The sequence below is a fragment of the Mirounga angustirostris genome, unplaced genomic scaffold (genome assembly GCF_029215605.1).
Source record: "Mirounga angustirostris isolate CCGP_5_RB_7025 unplaced genomic scaffold, mMirAng1.0.hap1 SCAF_8, whole genome shotgun sequence".
In the NCBI taxonomy this organism is placed as follows: domain Eukaryota; kingdom Metazoa; phylum Chordata; class Mammalia; order Carnivora; family Phocidae; genus Mirounga; species Mirounga angustirostris.
Window position 1 is genome coordinate 86,680,089 of NW_026991716.1, and position 21,597 is coordinate 86,701,685.

At 36.6% G+C, this 21,597-nt stretch overlaps 1 protein-coding gene across 1 annotated transcript in view; it reads right to left on the reverse strand.

Annotated features, from left to right (window-relative positions):
* ASCC3 (activating signal cointegrator 1 complex subunit 3) overlaps positions 1–21,597 on the reverse strand; it is a 357,501-nt gene that overhangs the window by 91,930 nt on the left and 243,974 nt on the right. Inside the window, exons 31-34 of the mRNA XM_064597919.1 lie at positions 19,890–20,027; positions 19,691–19,811; positions 18,388–18,520; positions 14,100–14,225 (exon numbers count right to left, since the gene is read on the reverse strand). Coding sequence (XP_064453989.1) covers positions 14,100–14,225; positions 18,388–18,520; positions 19,691–19,811; positions 19,890–20,027 — 518 coding nt within the window. The remainder of the gene's footprint in view (positions 1–14,099; positions 14,226–18,387; positions 18,521–19,690; positions 19,812–19,889; positions 20,028–21,597) is intronic.

The window sequence follows — 21,597 nt, forward strand, 5'->3', positions numbered from 1 at the left end:
GTATGGTTTCCATAAAGAACACATTTTCCAGCATAGCACTGGAAGGAGAAGTAGAGAGGGAGTGTGGATATTTGGGTTCTGGACCCGATAATGAGCCTAGGGATAGAGATTGTGACCTCTGGAGCCAGAGTGGCCAAATTCCAGTGCTCCCTCTGTCACTCAGGAGCTGTGTGATTATGGGCAAGCTGCTCAATCTCCCTTTGCTTCAGTCCCTTCATCTACAAAATGGGGATCATAATAATACTAAAGGAGTTAGGCTCTTAAAACAACTGAAGTATAATAGATAATAAATAATGTTAGTGTACGTTTTTGTTTCTCAGTTATTAATTTCAATTGTTACTTTTATAAATTCCTTTCTTATATGTGTGGTTTTGCTAAGTTCATCTAGTTCCTAGAGATGAATGCTTATTTTGTTTTCAAGCATTCATGCTATCTTGTAGATGCTCTAAAGATATGAATACTCCTTGGAATTGTGCTGTGACTGAGAAATTCACTGACTTTGTTATATATTACTTTTATTTTTTTATAGCTCTAGTCTTTACCTTTAAAATAAATTTTCACCTTCCACTAGAATAAAAATAGTTAAATCCCAAGCAGGTAGATTGCCTTTGCCATCCTTTTTCTTGTTTATTTCTGGTATTATTGCAGCATTATACACTGGGAATGTAGTCTTATGATCTCTATTTTTTGAAATACACTGAGTTGTTCTTTGTGGTCTAGTACATGGTATATTTTTATAAATAAATTTTGATGCGTGTCTACAAGAAGGCTTATTCTTTTGGGGGAGGAGAAATATAAAGATACATACACATATTCAAAGATACTGTTAATCAAACCCTCTATTTTACAAAGTACTTTTTATATCTCTTTGGCATGCTGATTTTCAAAAGAGATGCGTTCAAGTCTCTCAACATGATTGTAATTTAGTTAACATCTTGAATTTCTATCAGTTTTTGCTTTCTGTATTTTGACGCTATGTTTTTAGTTACCTAAAAATTTGTATACTATATTTAGTGATTGTGCTTGCTATCTATATGGGCCATTCTTCTTTGTTCTTTTTAGTTTTTCTTTACCTTGAATTTCATTTTCTCTGATTTTAATTCTGCAACTGTTGCTTTCTTTTTGCTACTGTCCCTCATATCTTCTTTCAATCCTTAACTTTCAACTTTTCTATATCACTTTGATTTGATGTTTCTTACAAATCATGTTAGGTGGATATAAAATAATTGAATCTGAGAATTTCTGTCCTTCAACAGTTTGGTTTAAATTATTTTTAACATTTAAGATTATAATTGACCACACTTATATAACAAATAGATCCTGTCACTTCTCTACTCAAAACCCCACAATGGTTCTTATATCACTGATAATGAAAGTCAAAGTCATTCCCATGGTGTCTCAGCTCAGGTCTCACATGACTGGTACAACCACCAATCCCCCACATCCCTAATCTCATTTCCTGCTACTGTCTACCCCTTATTCACTCTGTATCAGCTACAGCTTCTCCTTTCCATGCCTTGAATACACCAGATATGCATGCCTTCGAACCTCTCCTGTTCTCTTGGTCTGAAATGTTTTCCCTAGATATTCATGTGGTCAAACTTCTCATCCCTTTTAAGTCTTTATTCAAAAGTCAGCACCTTCTTTAAAAAACAACAACAACAACTTACAGTATTATTAACTATAGTCATCGTGCTGTAAATTACAGCATTTATCTTATAACTGGAAATTTGTATCTTTTGACCAACATCTCCCCATTTCCCTCTTTAGCACCTTTAATTAGGCCCACTCTGTCTCCCTATTTAATACTATAATTCTCCCACCCCACCCACTTGGCCTCCTGGTCTTCAGTACCACGTTCTTTTTTTCAAAGCATTCATAACTTTCTAACCTAACGTTTTTTTTTCTTTTTCAAGTTTTTATTTAAATTCCAGTTGGTTAACATACAGTGTAATACTAGTTTCAGGTACAGATTTTAGTGAGTCATCATTTATATATGATACCTAGTGCTCATTACAAGTGCCCTCCTTAATACCCTTCACGCATTTAAGCCATCCCCCCCCCCACCCATCTCTCTTTCAGTAACCCTCAGTTTGTTCTCTTTGGTTAAAAGTCTGTTTTATGGTTTGCCCCTCTTTTTTTCTTTTTTCCCCTATGTTCATCTGTTTTATTTCTTAAATTCCACATATGAGTGAAATCATATAGTATTTGTTTTTCTCTGACTTATTTTGTTTAGCATAGTATACTCTAGTTCCATTCATGTCATTGCAAATGACAAAATTTCATTCTTTTTGATGGCTGGGTAATTTTCCAGTGTGTGTGTGTGTGTGTGTGTGTGTGTGTACAGCATTTCTTCTTTATCCATTCAGCAGTTGATGGACATTTGGGTTCTTTCCATAGTTTGGCTACTGTTGATAATGCTGCTATAAACATCGGGGTGCATGTATCCCTTCAAATCAGTAGTTTTGTATCCTTTGGGTAAATATGTTGTTAACATTGCAATGCAATTGCTGGATTGTGGGTTAGTTCTATTTTTAACCTTCTTGAGGAACCTCCATACTGTTTTCCAGAGTGGCTGCACCAGTTTGCATTCCCACCAACAGTGCAAGAGGGTTCCCCTTTCTCCACAACCTCACCAAAATCTGTTGTTACCTGTGTTGTTAATTTTAGCCATTCTGACGGGTGTGAGGTGCTATCTCACTGGAGTTCGGATTTGTATCAGCATAACTTTTAAACTCATTGTCTCTGCTAAAAAATAAGAGTGCCATGAAAGCAGAAAGTTTTTTATTTACATCTTCAAAATGCCTAGAATAGTACCTGACACATAGTAGGCACTCAATAAATGTTTACTGAATTAAGGAAAATAGATTTAATTTTTTAAATGCTTCTACCTCACCATTTTAAGGCAATTCTATGATTTTTGAGACTAGAAATCATTATTTATGTTGCTACTACCTCCAGTTGCTGAGCATAGCTTTTTTTTTTCTAATTGAGACATAATTGACATGTAACAATGTATTAGTTTTAGTTATACAATATAATTATTTGATATATGTTTGTATTGTTAAATGATTACCACAATTTGTCTAGTTAACAACAATCACCTTACATAGTTAGAAACTTTTTTCTTGTGATGAGAACTTTTAAGAAATACTCTCTCATCAACTTTCAAATATATATACACAGTATTAACTATAATCATTCTGTACATTAGATTCTCAGGATTATTTATCTTATAACTAGAAGTTTGTACTTTTTGATCTCCTTCACCCATTTTGCCCACCCTACCCATGATCTGTTCTTCGTATCTATGAGGTTTTTTGTTTTTTGTTTTTGCTGTTGTTGGGAGAGTCCACATACAAGTGACAACATACAGTATTTATCTTTCTCTGCTTGACTTACTTAGCATAATGCCCTCCAGGTCCATCCATATTATTGCAAATGGCAGGATTTCCTTTTTTTTTTTTTTTTGGTGAATAATATTTCAGTGTGTGTGTGCGTGCATGTGTGTATCATGTCTTTATCTGTTCATCCACTGATGGACACATGTTGTTTCTAGGTGTTTGCTATTGTAAATAATACTGCAATGAACATGGGAGTGCAGATATCTTTTTGAGACAGTGATTTCATATTCTTTGGATAAATACCCAGCAGTGGAATTGATGGATCATGTGGTAGTTCCATTTTTCATTTTTTGAGGAAACTCCATACTGTTTGCCACAGTGGCTGCACCAATTTTCATTCTCACCAACAGTGCACAAGGGTTCCCTTTTCTCCACATCCTCACAAACACACTTATTTTTTGTCTTTCTGATACTAGCCATTCTAGGGTGTGAGATGATATCTTATGATTTTGATTTGCATTTCCCTGGTGATTAGTGATGTCAAGCACCTTTTCATGTACCTATTGGCCATCTGTATGTCCTCTTTAGAAAAATGTCTATTCAGATCCTTAGCCCATTTTTAAATCAGATTGTTATTTTTCTATTCGGTTGTATGAATTCTTTATATACTTATATGTATATAAATATATAATCAGATATGTGATTTGCACATATTTTCTCCCAGTTGGTAGGTTGCCTTTTCATTTTGCTAGTTTCCTTTACTGAGCAGAAGCATTTTAGTTTGGTTATTTTTGCCTTCACTTATGGTGTAAAATCCAAAAACTCATCACTAAGACCAATGTCAAGGATATTACCTTCTATGTCTTCTAGCAGTTTTACCATTTCAGGTCTTACCTTCAAGTCTTTAATACATTTTGAGTTGACTTTTGTGCATGGTGAAATATATGGGTCCAGTTTCATTCTTTTGCATGTGAATATCCAGCTTTCCCAATACCATTTATTAAAGAGACTATACTTTCTCCATTATATACTCTTGGATCCTTTGAGTAAATTAATTGACCATATATGTATGGGCTTATTATTGGGCTCTCTGTTTCATTGATCTATGTGTCTGTTTTTATGCCAATACCATACTGTTTTGATTACTATACCTTTGTAATATAGTTTGAAATCAGGAAGTGTGATGCCTCCAGCTTTGTTCTTCTTTCTCAGGTTTGCTGTGGCTATTTGAGGTCTTTTGTGGTTCCATACAAGTTTTAGGATTGCTTGTTCTCTTTCTGTGAAAAATGTCATCACAGCCCTTCAAAAAAATTTAATACTGTACCTATTCTGGACTGATTAATTCATATGGCAACAGTTTGGGCACAGGTTTCTACTTCAGGATAAGACCAGTCTTAGTCTCAACCTAGCTAGGTATCTCAAAATATGTTCAGGTGACTACTCTAAAAAAGAACTAGCAACTTTGATAAGGATAGTCAAGAGTATATAGACCATCACCTCCTGAAAATTAATTTAAGTGCATTTATCAATATATGACTGGACTTTTAAGACTGTTAGAACTTGGATGGTTATAAGGGCTGGAGAGAGCACTGCAGGCAGGCAGAAGAGTGACAGCAAAAGCATGAAAGTGAGAGAAACTCTTACCTAGCGGTGGTACGGGTTAATGTCTCCTTGGTGGTGTTGGTGGTGGTAGTAGAGGAAACCTAGCTTTTATTTGGGGCAGCAAGAAAAGCAGCTGCCACAATAACCAAGTGCCCTAAGCTAATGCATCCTTTGACTCCCAGAGCTAGAATTTCCCCTTAGCAAAGATGGCCCTCAGGTAAAAATAGGTGAGGCAATGTGAACTGCAGAATACTCACTATTTAAATGCACTACGTGAGGCAATGTGAACTGCAGAATACTCACTATTTAAATGCACTACAATCATATGAGCAGGAGATACCCTAAACTGTCAATACCCAAGAAGTCCCCAGGCTCAGAGGCGCAATATAATTTCTTTAAGTTATAAACCAAGTACATCCCCTCAAGATTTCATCTTTGTTCACTGGGCTAACCTCCCCCACACTTCTTGTTCTGTCCTTATTAATACTGTTTATTATAGTTGCATGTGGATTTTTCTCACCACATTAATATTAAATAGAAGGTAGTTAGCAACCAGAACAACAGGGAGTGATGTCTGTTCCAGTTCCCTCTTGGTAGGGCCCAAACCGAAGGACATGCTACAAAATAACTGGATAGTATTCTCCTAACATGTCAAGGTTATAGTAGACAAATATTGAAAAAATGCCACACATTAGAGTGAATTAAGGAGACAGAACTAAATGCAATGCAGGATACCAAACTGGATCCTGGACAGAAAAGGACATGAGTGGGACAACTGACAAAACCTGAGTAAAGTCTGTGGATTAGTTAATAGTATGACATAAATGTTAATTTCCTGGTTTGGATAATTGTGCTACCGTCATGTAAGGTGTTAACATTTGGGGAAGCTGGGTGCAGGCTATACAGTGTCTGTACTATTTTTGTAATTGTTTTAAAGTCACAAATTGGTTCTAATTGAAAGTTAAAATTTTTTTTTTTTTAAGTTTAATAAAAGTAGATGCACACACAAAGTTCAGTGTATCTGCGGATTTAGTAAAGAACTCTAATTTGCTAAAGAACTCAATTTAAATTTGAACTCAGTTTGAACCAGTTTAAAGAACTCAGAGAATTATTTCCTTGTTTGCTAATCAGAGGAACTGACAAATGATTAGGCTCTTAGTCTCTAAACTAGATTCCTTAGGATGGTATGGACCAGTAAAGCAGTACAGAAAGGCAGTACAGGACTAACAGCTCACTAATCAACATTAATTATGTTCTTCATAATTAATACAAAACTTAGAAATACTTTAATGCATGTATTTGATTCTCAACATGATCCTGTGAGGGAGGGAGGCTATTACTCATTTTCCAGATGAAGAAAGGGAAGCTGAGAGGTGAAGTGACTCAGGGTCAAACAGTAAAGGGTAGTGCTAAAACAGGAATTAGTGTTCTGATTCCATGTTCAAATCTCTTTCCACACTATTAATCGCCTCTATCTTTTATGACATAAGAAAAAGAAATACATCTACAGTTACACACCAAGCCACTCGTTCCTCTAAAAAAAGAGTTGAGTCAGAAAACCTATGGTGTTAAGTCCTGGTTTTATGTCAAAGCAGTTCTGGGATCCACAGCAAGTCACTTTAAGTTTCCAAACTCCCTTTTTTCAGTATCAAACAAGAAGGTTGGACCAGAGTACATGTAAAGTCTATCCCAGTATACCTTCCACAATTCTAATCCTGCAATCTATTTGCTATGGTAAAGTTGCAGTGCTGGATGGCTACCTCACTAATCCCGTAGTCATGTTCCCAAATGGTATCTTGTATCTAATCCAGAAGCCCTAAGAACTGAGGAAACAGAAAACTGTCACCATATTTTCAAATTGAGATCTATGTGAGTGGAAATGTTGGATGAAACATGAAACAAATTTCTTAAGGTACCAACAGGTAAGATTTGGTAATGACATTTTCATCATGATCTCTCTGTTCAAGACCTTACAATGCCTTGATATTTCCTAATCTATCAGGAATGTCCCCCATCTCTGGCCCTCCTTCTATTCCTTCTGCAACTGTTAAGGTCCTATTCACCTTTCTTATTAAACAGCTTCCTAACTGGTCTTCCTGCTTTAAATGTCTCCCATTCCAGCTCATTCCCTACCATAGTGTCATAGTGTCATCAGGACAGAAACAAACCAAATCTAATTTGGGGATGTTAAACCATGTTTAAAAACTCACCACTGCCAATAGGATCAGATGTAAACTCCTTAGCATGACATACAGGCCATTTACTCTCTGGAGAGTGGCCCACTTTCTGGTCAGGACAATCTTTTGATCTCCATACTCTTAAGCTCTGGCTACATCAAACTTCTTGGCACTCTACAAATGGCCTTTCGAGCCACAAGGGCCTATGTCCATATAGTATTTTTTTTTTTTGTAGTTTTTAATTTTATTATATTATGTTAGTCACCATACAATACATCATTAGTTTTTGATGTAGTGATCCACGATTCATTGTTTTCGTATAACAACCAGTGCTCCATGCAGTACGTGCCCCCCTTAATACCCATCACCGGGCTAACCAATCCCCCCTCCCCCCTCCCCTCTAGAACCCTGTTTGTTTTTCAGGTCCATAGTCTCACATGGTTCATCTCTCCCTCCAATTCCCCCCTCCCATTTTTCCCTTCCTTCTCCTAATGTCCTCCATGTTATTCCTTATGTTCCACAAATAAGTGAAACCATATGATAATTGACTTTCTCTGCTTGACTTATTTCACTTAGCATAAATTCCTCCAGTCCCATCCATGTTGATGTAAAAGTTGGGTATTCATCTTTTCTGATGGCTGAGTAATATTACATTGTATATATGGACCACATGTTCTTTATCCATTCATCTGTTGAATGGCATCTCGGCTCTTTCCACAGTTTGGCTATTGCAGACATTGCTGCTGTGAACATTGGGGTGCATACGGCCCTTCTTTTCACTACATCTGTCTTTGGGGTAAATACCCAGGAGTGCAATTGCTGGGTCATAGGGTAGCTCTATTTTTAAATTTTTGAGGAACCTCCACACTGTTTTCCAAAGTGGCTGTACCAACTTGCATTCCCACCAACAGTGTAAGAGGGTTCCCCTTTCTCCACAACCTCTCCAACATTTGTTGTTTCCTTCCCTGTCCATTTTTGCCATTCTAACTGGTGTAAGGTGGTATCTCAGTGTGGTTTTGATTTGGATTTCCCTGATGGCCAATGATGATGAACATTTTTTCATGTGTCTGTTAGCCATTTGTATGTCTTCTTCATGAAAGTGTTCATCTCTTCTACCCATTTTCTGACTTGATTATTTGTTTTTTGGGTATTGAGTCTGAGAAGTTCTTTACAGATTTTGGATACCAGCCCTTTATCTGTAGTGTCATTTGCAAATATCTTCTCCCATTCTGTGGGTTGCCTCTTTGTTTTGTTGACTGTTTCCTTTGCTGTGCAGAAGCTTTTTATCTTGATGAAGTCCCAAAAGTTCATTTTTGCTTTTGTTTCACTAGCTTTTGGAGATGTATCTTGAAAGAAGTTGCTGTGGGCGATGTCAAAGAGGTTACTGCCTATGTTCTCCTCTAGGATTTTGATGGATTCCTGTCTCACATTGAGGTCTTTCATCCACTTTGAGTTTATCTTTGTGAGTGGTGTTAGACGATGGTCGAGTTTCATTCTTCTGCATGTGGCTGTCCAATTTTCCCAGCACCATTTATTGAAGAGACTGTCTTTTTTCCATTGCATGTTTTTTCCTGCTTTGTCAAAGATTATTTGACCATAGAGTTGAGGGTCCATATCTGGGTTCTCTATTCTGTTCCATTGGTCTGTATGTCTGTTTTTGTGCCAGTACCATGCCGTCTTGGTGATCACTGATTTGAAATATAGCTTGAAATCGGGCAACGTGATGCCCCCAGCTTTGTTTTTCTTTTTCAACATCTCATTGGCAATTCGGGGTCTTTTCTGATTCCATACAAATTTTAGGATTGTTTGTTCCAGCACTTTGAAAAATGTCATTGGAATTTTGATCGGGATGGCATTGAAGGTATAGATTGCTCTGGGTAGCATAGACATTTTAACAATGTTTATTCTTCTGATCCATGAGCATGGAATATTTTTCCATCTTTTTGTGTCTTCTTCAATTTCTTTCATGAGTGTTCTGTAGTTCCTAGAGTATAGATCCTTTACCTCTTTGGTTAGGTTTATTCCGAGGTATCTTACGGTTTTTGGTGCTATTGTAAATGGAATCGTTTCTTTCATTTCTCTTTCTACAGTTGCGTTGTTAGTGTATAAGAAAGCAACTGATTTCTGTGCATTGATTTTGCATCCTGCCACATTACTGAATTGCTGGATGAGTTCTAGTAATTTGGGGGTGGAGTCTTTTGGGTTTTCCACATAAAGTATCATGTCGTCTGTGAAAAGAGAGAGTTTGACTTCTTCTTTGCCAATTTGAATACCTTTTATTTCTTTTTGTTGTCTGATTGCTGTTGCTAGGACTTCTAGTGCTATGTTGAACAACAGTGGTGAGAGTGGGCACCCTTGACGTGTTCCTGATCTTAAGGGAAAGGCTCTCAGCTTTTCCCCATTGAGGATGATATTTGCTGTGGGTTTTTCATAGATGGATTTTATGAGCTTGAGGAATGTTCCCTCTATCCCTATACTCTGGAGAGTTTTAATCAGGAAAGGATGTTGTATTTTGTCAAATGCTTTTTCTGCATCAATTGAGAGGACCATATGGTTCTTCTCCCTCCTCTTATTAATGTGTTCTATCACAGTGATTGATTTGCGAATGTTGAACCACCCTTGCATCCCGGGGATAAATCCCACTTGGTCGTGGTGGATGATCCTTTTAATGTATTGTTGGATCCTATTAGCTAGGATTTTGTTGAGGATTTTGGAATCCGTATTCATCAGGGATATAGGTCTGAAATTCTCCTTTTTGATGGGGTCTTTGCCTGGTTTGGGGATTAAGGTAATGCTGGCCTCATAGAATGAGTTTGGAAGTTTTCCTTCTGTTTCTACTTTTTGAAACAGCTTCAGTAGAATAGGTATTATTTCTTCTTTGAATGTTTGGTAGAATTCCCCAGGGAATCCATCAGGCCCTGGACTCTTGTTTTTTGGGAGGTTTTTGATCACTGCTTCAATCTCGTTACTGGTTATTGGCCTATTCAGGTTGCCCATTTTTTCCTGTTTCAGTCTTGGCAGCTTATAGGTTTCCAGGAAGGCCTCCATTTCATCCAGATTGCTCAGTTTATTGGCATATAGTTGTCGATAACAATTTCTAATAATTGTTTCTATTTCCTTGGTGTTAGTCGGGATCTCTCCCCTTTCATTCATAATTTTATTAATTTGGGTCCTTTCTCTCTTCTTTTGGATAAGTCTGGCCAGTGGTTTATCAATCTTATTAATTCTTTCAAAGAACCAACTTCTAGTTTTGTTGATCTGATCTACTGTGTTTCTGGTTTCTAATTCATTGATTTCTGCTCTAATTTTAATTATTTCTCTTCTAATGCATGGCTTAGGCGTCGTTTGTTGCTTTTTCTCTAGTTCTTTAAGGTGTAGAGTTAGTTGGTGAATTTGGGATTTTTCTATTTTTTTGAGTGAGGCTTGAATGGCTCTGTATTTCCCCCTTAGGACCGCCTTTGTAGTATCCCATAGGTTTTGGACCGATGTGTTTTCGTTCTCATTGATTTCCATGAATTGTTTAAGTTCTTCTTTGATTTCTTGGTTGACCCAAACATTCTTGAGCAGAGTGCTCTTTAGCTTCCAAGTGTTTGAATTTCTGCCAAATTTTTTCTTGTGATTGAGTTCCAGTTTTAGAGCATTGTGGTCTGAGAATATGCAGGGAATAATCTCAATCTTTTGGTATCGGTTGAGACCTGATTTGTGACCCAGTATATGGTCTATTCTGGAGAAAGTTCCATGTGTGCTCGAGAAGAATGAGTATTCTGTTGTTTTAGGGTGGAATGTTCTGTAAATATCTAGGAGGTCCATCTGGTCCAATGTAGCATTCAAAGCTCTTGTTTCCTTGTTGATTTTCTGCTTAGATGATCTGTCCATTGCTGAGAGTGGAGTATTGAGGTCTCCTACAATTAACGTATTGTTATCAATATGACTCTTTATTTTGGTTAACAGTTGGCTTATGTAGATGGCTGCTCCCATGTTGGGGGCACAGATATTTACAACTGTTAGATCTTCTTGTTGGATAGACCCTTTAAGAATGATATAGTGTCCTTCTGTGTCTCTTATTACAGACTTTAGTTTAAAATCTAATTTGTCTGATATAAGAATTGCTACCCCAGCTTTCTTTTGAGGTCCGCTGGCATGGAAGATGGATCTCCATCCCTTCGCTTTCAGTCTGGATGTATCTTTAGGTTCAAAATGAGTCTCTTGTAGACAGCATATGGATGGGTCCTGTCTTTTTATCCAATCTGCAACCTTGTGCCGTTTTATGGGAGCATTTAGGCCATTCACGTTGAGAGTGATTATTGAAAGATATGAATTAATTGTCATCATGTTGCCTGTGAAGACGTTGTTTTTATAGATTGTCCCTGTAAATTTCTGTTGTAGATCACTCTTGGGGTCTTTCTCCTTTTATAGAACCCCCCTTAATATTTCTTGCAGGGCCGGCTTAGTGGTCACATATTCTTCCAACTTCTGCCAGTCGTGGAAGCTCTGCATCTCTCCATCCATTCTAAATGAAAGCCTTGCCGGATAAAGTATTCTTGGCTGCATGTTTTTCTCATTTAGTATCCTGAATATGTCTTGCCAGGCCTTTCTGGCTTGCCAGGTCTCTCTGGATAGGTCTGACGTTATTCTGATGTTCCTCCCTCTGTACGTAAGGAATCTCTTCCCCCTAACTGCCCTTAAGACGGTTTCCTTGGTTCTAAGATTTGCAAGTTTTTACTATTGCATGCTGGAGTGTTGGCCTGTTTTCCTTGATCTTAGGAGGGGTCCTCTCTGCCTCTAGGACTCGAATGTTTGTTTCATTCCCCAGATTAGGGAAGTTCTCAGCTACGATTTGCTCAAATACATCTTCTAGCCCTCTCTCTCTCCACTCCCTCCGGGATTCCAATGATTCTGACATTGGAACGCCTCATGGTGTCAACTTATTTCTCTGATTCTATTTTCATGGATTCTGAGTTGTTTTCCCCTGGCCTCCTCTTTTCCCTTTTTATCTATTGTATTGTCTTCCAGGTTGCTTATTCTCTCTTCTGTCTCAGTTACGCTAGCTGTTAGATTATCGAGATTGGATTGGATCTCATTGATAGCATTTTTAAGTTCTGCCAATTCCCCTTTTATTTCTGCCCTTAGAGACTCTATGTTGCCATTAATTGATTTCTCCATTCTAGCCATTGTCTTCACAATTGCTAGCCTGAATTCCATCTCTGACATCTTGGTTAGGTCTGCATCCATTTGTAAATCTGCAGCATAAGTCATAATCTCTGAGTCTTTTCTGCTTTGGGGGCTCCTCCTCCTAGTCATTCTGTTGATGGGTGTTTGAGGGAATGTATAGAGTCAAAATTATTGACCAGACCAAGCAAGATGCACCTGTTTTCTTGGGACCTTAGGGTTTCTGGCCTCTTGTTTTCCAGCCTGTCTTCTGGGGGAGGGGCTTGCCGCGCTGTTACTCAGGCAACCCTGTTTGGGCGGAGTTGCCCTGCGCCCCTGTGGCGGGGGATGGGCTCAGTGGGAATCAGTCTTTGGGGCTTTTGTTCTCTGGCGCCTTTCCCTGGCGGCTTTCCGCGTCTCTTCCGGGAGTCAGAGCAGAAGAGACCGTTTCCAACCCTCTGCGCCTCAGAGCAGAGAGACCTCAGTCTGTTCTTCAGTGCGCTCTCCAGGCCACACCGTCTCCGTTTCTGTCCGTGCTGCTATATACTGCAGCGTCCTGGGTTGTGCGCCCCTCCACAGTGCTCCCTGTCCTGCCTCCAGGTCGGGCACGTCTCTGCCCTTTGTGCTTCTAAAACCGCCAGCAGCTCCCAGTTCGCATGCTAGACCCTGCAGTTCACGTGCGCGTGACCGTTGCTCTGGGTTTCTGTCTGGGCGGCTGTGGTTCGCGTGCACGCGACCCCGCCGGTCTGATTTTCCACCCCGGGGCTGCTCTAAAGTCCTTTCCTGATGCTACCGGTCTGCAAGTCTGTGCCCATCCGCAGCGCGTGAGGCTGTCACTCAACAGTGGTGTAGGATCCCCACAGTCAGGCACCCTCCCGCTGCCGTTTATCCTCTGGTATCTGCCCGCAGGATCACGGCTCTCCGCTTCGTACCTCAAAACCAACTGCCTGCGATATTCTGTTTGTAGAGATCCAGATCTTCTTACATCTCAGGCTGGTTTTGTGGGTGCTCAGAGTGGTCTGGTAGTTATCCAGCTCAATTCCGGGGACCAGTTGAAATAGGGTCCCCTACTCCTCCGCCATCTTTCCCCTCCCCCGTCCATATAGTATTTTTGTGCCTCTTACCTTTTCTACTTCAATTTTCTACTTCAATTCAAAATTGAAGTATCACCTCTCTGAAGATTTTACTCTCATAGGCTTAATACAGTTCTATTAGAGCACTTATGATTTACATTGTAATCTTTTTCCCACATTAAAAGATCAGCCACTGAAGATAGGGGATAAGGTACACTAATTTTTTACCCTCAAAATCTACATAACGTTTGAAAAATAGGTGCTCAATGAAGAAGATCTACCTATACTGCCTGAAAATAAAAGATACTCCACCACAACTCCCCTAATTTTATTTCCTCCTGCAGGGTTCTTATTAACCATTACAGATGCCTGACAAAGTCTTCCCTCTATAACTGCACAAGCCTCACTCTTCTCTGAATTCCAGGTGCACCTAAGGCAGTAACTACCATCTAGTTTAGCACATTTCTTAATGAATTCAGGTGTCCTGTCTCTCTTACTACAGAGCAAACTCCTCAAGGATATCCTAAGTTAACGAAAATAAGCTAAGGAATAAATGCATACCATTATTCATTTTCAAATATATCATAATATATTGTGATATCAGAGATAATCATGTGATTCTCTGGGAAAATTCATATACCTAGAATGCCCAAAGTTCTGACTTTTTTGTTAGGTACTGAAATTCAGGGATTATTACTTTCAAACATAATTTCGTTCAGTGTGAAACAGAATGATAACAGCTGCCCTGCACTTACCTGGGGTTCATGATAAGACGTCGGAAAAAGTAGGTCCAGGTAATATAATCCATTGCATCTTGCTTAGATGTAATTGTACCACCAGCAATCTCTGCATTTAAATGGTCAGAGAGCACTCCCAATAAGCTATATAGTGAACAAGACATGGGAAACATACATGAACATTAAATGAAACACACTTTATCTCATATAGCAGGCTGACGGAATGGGGCTAGTAACTTTCAGGAGAAGATGACAGCCAAAAGGAGAAAGGTAAGAGTGGGCAACAGAAGACTTAGAGAGTAGGGAAGAGTATACTTATGGGGTACTGGAATAGTATTGAGGCTGATGAAAGGAGAGTTGGCAGGAAAGGAATGACAGTTATGAGAGAGTAAAGATATATATTCCTTTCATTTATTCAGTGAGTATTAAGTTCCTAGTGATATGAAACATAATTGTGCTAGGTGTTGCAGAGTATTCAAAGATGATCAGATGTGTTGAAAGACTAGTATAACATAATGTTCATTTTAGTTTCTTATGTAAAATGCAAAAAAAAGGGGAAGCAGTGTCCAACAAAAGAAAACCTAAATAAATTATGGTATGTGGGACAATACACTGGTATTAAAAATAGGTTTTGCAAAGGATGTTTAAGAACATGAGAAAATGGTAATAAATTATATGATTACAAAAATAACAACACAAGTTTCTATATTACTCTCAATTCATCAGTAGCAGAGTATAAATCTGTATACTCAATTGGGAGGGCAACTTGGCAATATCTATCTGAATGATCTCTATGATGCAGCAATTTCACTTTTCACTATCACCTGCCAGAGAAACATTTATAGATGAGGGTAGGGAAGCAAATTACTTCACTGCAACATTATCTGTAAGAAAAAAAAATAGGAAACTCTCGAAAGGCCCATTAATAGAGAAGTTAATATGTACATTATGGAATACTCCATGATAGGTAAGTATTAATAATAGTCATAGTAAGGTACAAAATTAAAATTTTTAGTTGACTACTGAAATATACATATAGAAAATTACATAAATCATACATGTACAACTCAAGTAATTTTCGCAGTGTGAACACATCTGTGTAACCAACACTAAGATCAAGTATTTCCAGTTCCCCAGAAGCCCTCCTTTTGTGCTGCTTAGTCACTACCGTTGTTCAAAAGAATATTCTGACTTATTTCTGTTCCTTACCTTATTGCAGTGGCTTGGGCTTCTAGTACAATGCTTACTGGAAGTGGGGAGAACAATATTCTTGTATCATTCCCTATCTCAAAGGGAGAACTTTTCACTATTTCATTATTACTTACGATGTTTGCAGTAGATTTACTCTTTATCAGATTAAGGACATTTCCTTATATTCCTGTTTGCTAAGATTTTTATTATAAATTGGTGTAGAATTTTTTCAAATACTTTTTTTTAAATCTATGAAATAATCATGATTTTCTCATCTTTTCCTGCTAATGTAGTAAATTATAGTAATTTATAATAATTTATTTTCAAATAATAAATCAATTTCACATTTATAAAATAAATTATACATAATTTGATTTACTAATGTTTTGTTTAGGATTTCTATATTTATATTCATGAAAGTTACAGGTTTGTTAATGTTCCTTTTTGGTAAATTTCTTATCAGGTTTTGGTATCATGGTTACTCTGATCTTATAAATAAGTTGGCAAATAGTCTTATCTTTTCTACTATTAAGAAAAGTTCATCTAAGACTGATGTTACTTCACCCTTAATGTTATGAAGAATTCACTAGTAAAGCATCTGAGTCCGAAGATTTCTTTATGGCAAGATTTTAAGTTTTAGATTCAATTGCTTTGATAAATAAGAGATCATTTAGATTTTCTATTTCTTTTATGTCAGTTTGATAAGTTTTTTTCTTTTTATTTATTTATTTTTTAATTAATTTTATTATGTTAGTCACCATACATTACATCATTAGTTTTTGATGTAGTGTTCCATGATTCACTGCGTATAACACCCCGTGCTCCATGCAATACATGCCCTCCTTAACAGCCACCACTGGGCTGACCCATCCCCCCACACCCTCCCCTCTAAAACCCTCAGTTTGTTTCTCAGAGTCCATAGTCTCTCATGGTTTGTCTCCCCCTCTGATTTCCGCTCCCTTCATTTTCCTTCCCACTATCTTCTTTTTTTTTTTATTTTAAACATACAATGTATTATTTGTTTTAGAGGTACAGGTCTGTGACTCATCAGTCTTACACAAATCACAGCGCTCACCATAGCACATACTCTCCCCAATGTCTATCACCCAGCCACCCCATCCCTCCTACCCCCCACCACTCCAGCAACCTTCAGTTTGATAAGTTTTTTGATGTATTTTACCATTTGATCTAAATTTTAAAATTACTTACATAATGTTTTTCATAATATCTTTTTAATGCCTGTGATCTTTTCATTGCTAATATTATTTTGTTCATTCTTTCTTTCTGTATTTTTGATCAAACTTAAAGGTTTATCGATTTCATTCTTTTCAAAAACCAACTTTTGCCTTTTTGATGTTTTTCTAATGTATATTTGGTTTCAGATCTTTGATTCTTGCTCTTATCTTTCTTCTCTTCTCTTTTGAGTTCAATTTGTTAATTTTTTTCCCAAATTTTTGAGATGGATATTTAGATTATTCATGCTTTTTTTTTTTTCGTGTGTCTCTTTTTTTTTTTATTCTTATGTTAATCCCCATACATTACATCATTAGTTTTAGATGAAGTGTTCCATGATTCATTGTTTGTGCACAACACCCAGTGCTCCATGCAGAATGTGCCCTCCTCAATACCCACCACCAGGCTAACCCATCCTCCCACCCCCCTCCCCTCTAGAACCCTGTTTGTTTTTCAGAGTCCATCGTCTCTCATGGTTCGTCTACCCCTCCGATTTCCCCCGCTTCATTCTTCCCCTCCCGCTACCTTCTTCTTCTTCTTCTTCTTCTTTATTTTTTTTCTTAACATATATTGCATTATTTGTTTCAGAGGTACAGATCTGAGATTCAACAGTCTTGTACAATTCACAGTGCTTACCAGAGCACATACCCTCCCCAGTGTCTATCACCCAGTCACCCCATTCATGCTTTCTTTTAAAACATATATATATCTTATTATATATATTTATATATAATACATATATATTATATATGGGATCATAAATTTTCTCTCAGCACAGTGTTAAGTGAATCCATGTTTTTATACTTTCTAAATTAAAAAAATGGAACATGAGCACTTATAATAAAAACTCTAGTAACTATTTACACTGTCAATTAGAAACGTGTTGTCTTTTGCAGTTAGAATACAGTGTATTAAAAAGACAACAAATAATACATTATATGTTGGAAAAAAAAAAAAGAAGAAGATAGCAGGAAGGGAAAAACGAAGGGAGGGAAATCGGAGGGGGAGACAAACCATGAGAGACTATGGACTCTGAGAAACAAACTGAGAGTTCTAGAGGGGAGGGGGTTGGGGGGATGGGTGAGCCTGGTGATGGGTATTAAAGAGGGCACGTACTGCATGGAGCACTGGGTGTTATATGCAAACAATGAAACATGGAACACTACATCAAAAACTAATGATGTAATGTATGGTGATTAACATAACATAATAAAAAAAAGAACAAAAGATAGCAAGTAACAAAAGTTATAAATAAAAAATATATAAATCTGAGAGAGAAAGGCTATTTTCCACTGAGAAAATGAGGGAAGCCTTTGTCAAAGGGGTAGTTTACTGGGCCACGGAGAAGTATGTGATAATTCTGAAATAAGGCAGTAGCCTAAATTATTCATTACAAGTCCCTTTATTTTGGATATTTCTTTATTAACTATAGTACAAAAACGCACATCAAACTAACACTTAATTAAATGCTTACTATGGGATAGACACTGGTAGAAGCACTATACATTTGATCATTACAAGTAACCTATGAGATAGCTAGTGTTGCTATTATCTCCACTTTAAAGATAGGTGCACTAAGGCACTGAGGAATCAAGTAACTTGCTGAAGATCAAGGAAGTAAGTAGTGGAGCTCAGATATGAACCCAGGTTATCTGGCTCCAGAGTTCATGTGATTCAACACTGCATGGCACTGCTTCTTTTAAAAGGTTTTTAAAAAATGAAATTATAATTGAATTCTGTCTTACAGTGATAATTCAGTTTCATTTCAAATAATTCTTTTGAATTAGAGCTTTTACTGATTTTTATCTAATAAAATATCATGAGATAAATATTAACTTGCTATGCCATGAATCCATTTAAATTAATTTATAGCAAAATTTACCTTGACTCTACCGGGAAAGGTTCATAAAGAAATTTTTTGTAAAAATCCTTCTTTATGTCATGAACCAGAATTACAGCTTTGCCTTGGTCATCAAATTGAGGCCTCCCAGCACGCCCCATCATCTGGAGTACATCTATAAAAAAGAGAACAAGAGGTATTCCACAATGTGGCAGATAGCACAAGGTATATTTAGTGATTATAGCATGTTTGACAACACAACAAAATAACAAAGAATACAGAATATTTTAAGAGTGTGCATATTACCTCTGATGCCTACTGTTGAGTTCCCTAATAATTAAATAACCAATTCATTTTGACAGGAAATTGAATCCCCGAAAAGGGTCTCTCTTACTGTTTGTAAAAGTAAGAATGATGTTTCCTTTAGTTAAATGCTTAAAAATGCTGTTTAAGAGTTATTACTAGGGGCCCCTGGGTGGCTCAGTTGGTTAAGCATCTGACTCTTCATTTTGGTTCAGGTCACGATCTGAGGGTGGTAGGATTGAGACCCACGTTGGGTTCCACCCTCAGCATAGAGTCTGCTTGAGATTCTCTCCCTTTCCCCCGCCCTTCTCCCTGCTTGTGTGTGCTCACTCTCAAATAAATAAACAAAATCTTAAGAAAAGAGTTATTACTATTTTAATTAAATGAGAAAAAGTAAGACATATATGGGTAAATCTCTTCAGCACATTAATTTGATTATTTTTCCCCAGGAATCGACCCCATGAGTCCATTTAGGCCTCACCCTCTTCCCACTTATGGTATAAATGTTCTTTCTTTTATACTGCAGGAATCTCTGAGGTAAAAAAGGATTTAGAAATACAGTTTTTACATGTAATCATTGAGTGGAAATACACACAGTATATTTCCCTCTTCAGAACTCACTGATAATGCTTTTATCAAGTTTTAAAATATGTTAAAGGAATGTTCATGGACACATTGAAGCAACAAACCCTTTGTTTCTAGAAGTGCCATGGAAGTATTTCTAGTGAAACAGATTTAAAATTAAATGGTATAATGTTTAACTATAATTTATTAAGTCACTAATAGCTATTAGTCAGTACTTTATATCTATTTGTGAATTTGAAACCATTAGTTATGCTTTTGATATTTATTAACAAATTAGGTTCATAAAAGTAAATAAAACGGCTCAATACTTTGAACAGTATTTGCATTGGAAACAAAAATTTACAATTTGCTCATCACATATGTTAAATGTGATCAACTCTCTGCAATTCCATTCATGCAAATTCAGATTAAGGCTAAAATAGAAGCTTACTGTATCTGTAAATTTTTTAAAAATTACCTGTAATGGGAAAATCCACATAACGTCTTGTTTTTCCATCATAATATTCTGTTCCCTTAATAATTACTAAATGAGCTGGAAAGTTTACACCCCAGGCTAATGTACTTGTAGCAATCAGAACCTAGAAAATAAAATATATTTAACTAAAATATAACTTTTAAAGTTACATTTAAATATCTGTTTATGAAAAATAAAATACCTGAACTTTACAGTTTACGAACAGCTCCTCTACTGTTTTTCGGTCCCTCTCATGTAGTCCAGCATGATGCATTCCTATTCCAAAAGCAAGTGTCAGCTTCAGGTTGGAATCCCTTAGTGTTCCAATGATGTTCTCCATCTGCAAATAGAAGCACAATGACAGGATGTAGGTGAAATTTTCATTCTAAGATTATAATTGACTTGTTTTGTTTTTTGATTCATATACTACATAAAACAAAAATACAGGCCTCATCTACAGTTATGATTAAAGTTAAATTAATTGAAACTAGTTAGTGAGAATGTATATCCTAAATGAATTAAAGTTTAATGTTATCCATTTTATTCTCATGCATGGAGGAAAAAAAAAATCTGTGGATAAATGCAGTATCTCCTTAAATGAGTAACAACTATTAGAAAGGATATAATGTTGCCTAAAATGTTTCAGTGTCTTGTTCATCTTCTGTAACAGAAAAACCTTCCATCTTTTTGGCTCATTGCTAAAAATTTAGAAAATATGGACAAAAATATTAATGCAAAAAAATCAGTCATAATCTCACTGAACAGTCAGGAATCATTCAAATTTAGGCTTTCTTAACTGAACTTAATGACCCAGGGCAAGTCATATAACCTCTCTGAGCCTCAGCTTCTTTATTTAAAAAATCAAACTGGTATATTTTTGTTTACTTTTCATTTCTTTGATCAACAGTGCAGTTAAATACTTTTTTTTTTTCTCTTCTCTTCTTTTCTTTTCTTATGTTAGTCACCATATAGTACTTTTCATATCTACTAACTTTTTTTTGGTAAATTATCTTTTCATTTTTTAAGTGGATATGATAGCTTTTTTTTTTCTTACTGGTTTATAATGGCTTTTTATCAATTAGAGCTATTATTAAGCTATATATGTAGTAAAGTTATTTCATTCCAGCCTCAGTTTAGCTAAGTTTTCATATGTCCAAACAGTTTCTGAAACTTTTATATTATCTCTGAATATTCTATCACTTTCCATTCTACATGGAAAATATTTAATGCAACACAGATTTTATGGCAACAGAAACAAGTCTTATTTTCTTATAAAACTTACTCCCTGTAAAGAACTAAATAGAAAGCCCAATCTCTTTCTGTTTAATGATAGACTCCTACTGGTCCTTAAAGCAGATGATGATACAAGATGCAGTATGGGGATCTTCTTTTTGGACAACTCCATGGCGGGGAGTAATGTAGAAATCAGGTGGTTTGAGAATATATGAGCAGTTAAATGAATGACATATTTTTGTTGTATCTATAGCTTCCCTACCATATTCCAACAGTGAACAACAGTGGAGGATAAACTTGGAAATGGGTACATGTATAATTTTTATATGCCTGAAGACTGAGATAGTATAAATAACCGACACTGTCTTCAGACTTCATTTCTTCTTTTTTCCTTCTACTATTAAGCACCTCTAATATACACAAATATACTTGTAATACATTCATTCTCCTGGTTGTGAAGAAACCAACGAGCAGCTCACAAAAATCTCACAAAAGTTTACCCGGCTGCTGCAGTTTAGTAAAAATGTGTAAGACAATATATTCATATATGAAGCACTCCAATTGCTTTCATTCTTACCCATCTTATTTTCAATGGAAAGAAAAATTTTCCTAATTTTTTTATGTGGAAATAAGTTGTTTTTACACTAATAATTCAAAAAATAGGAAGATGAAATTTG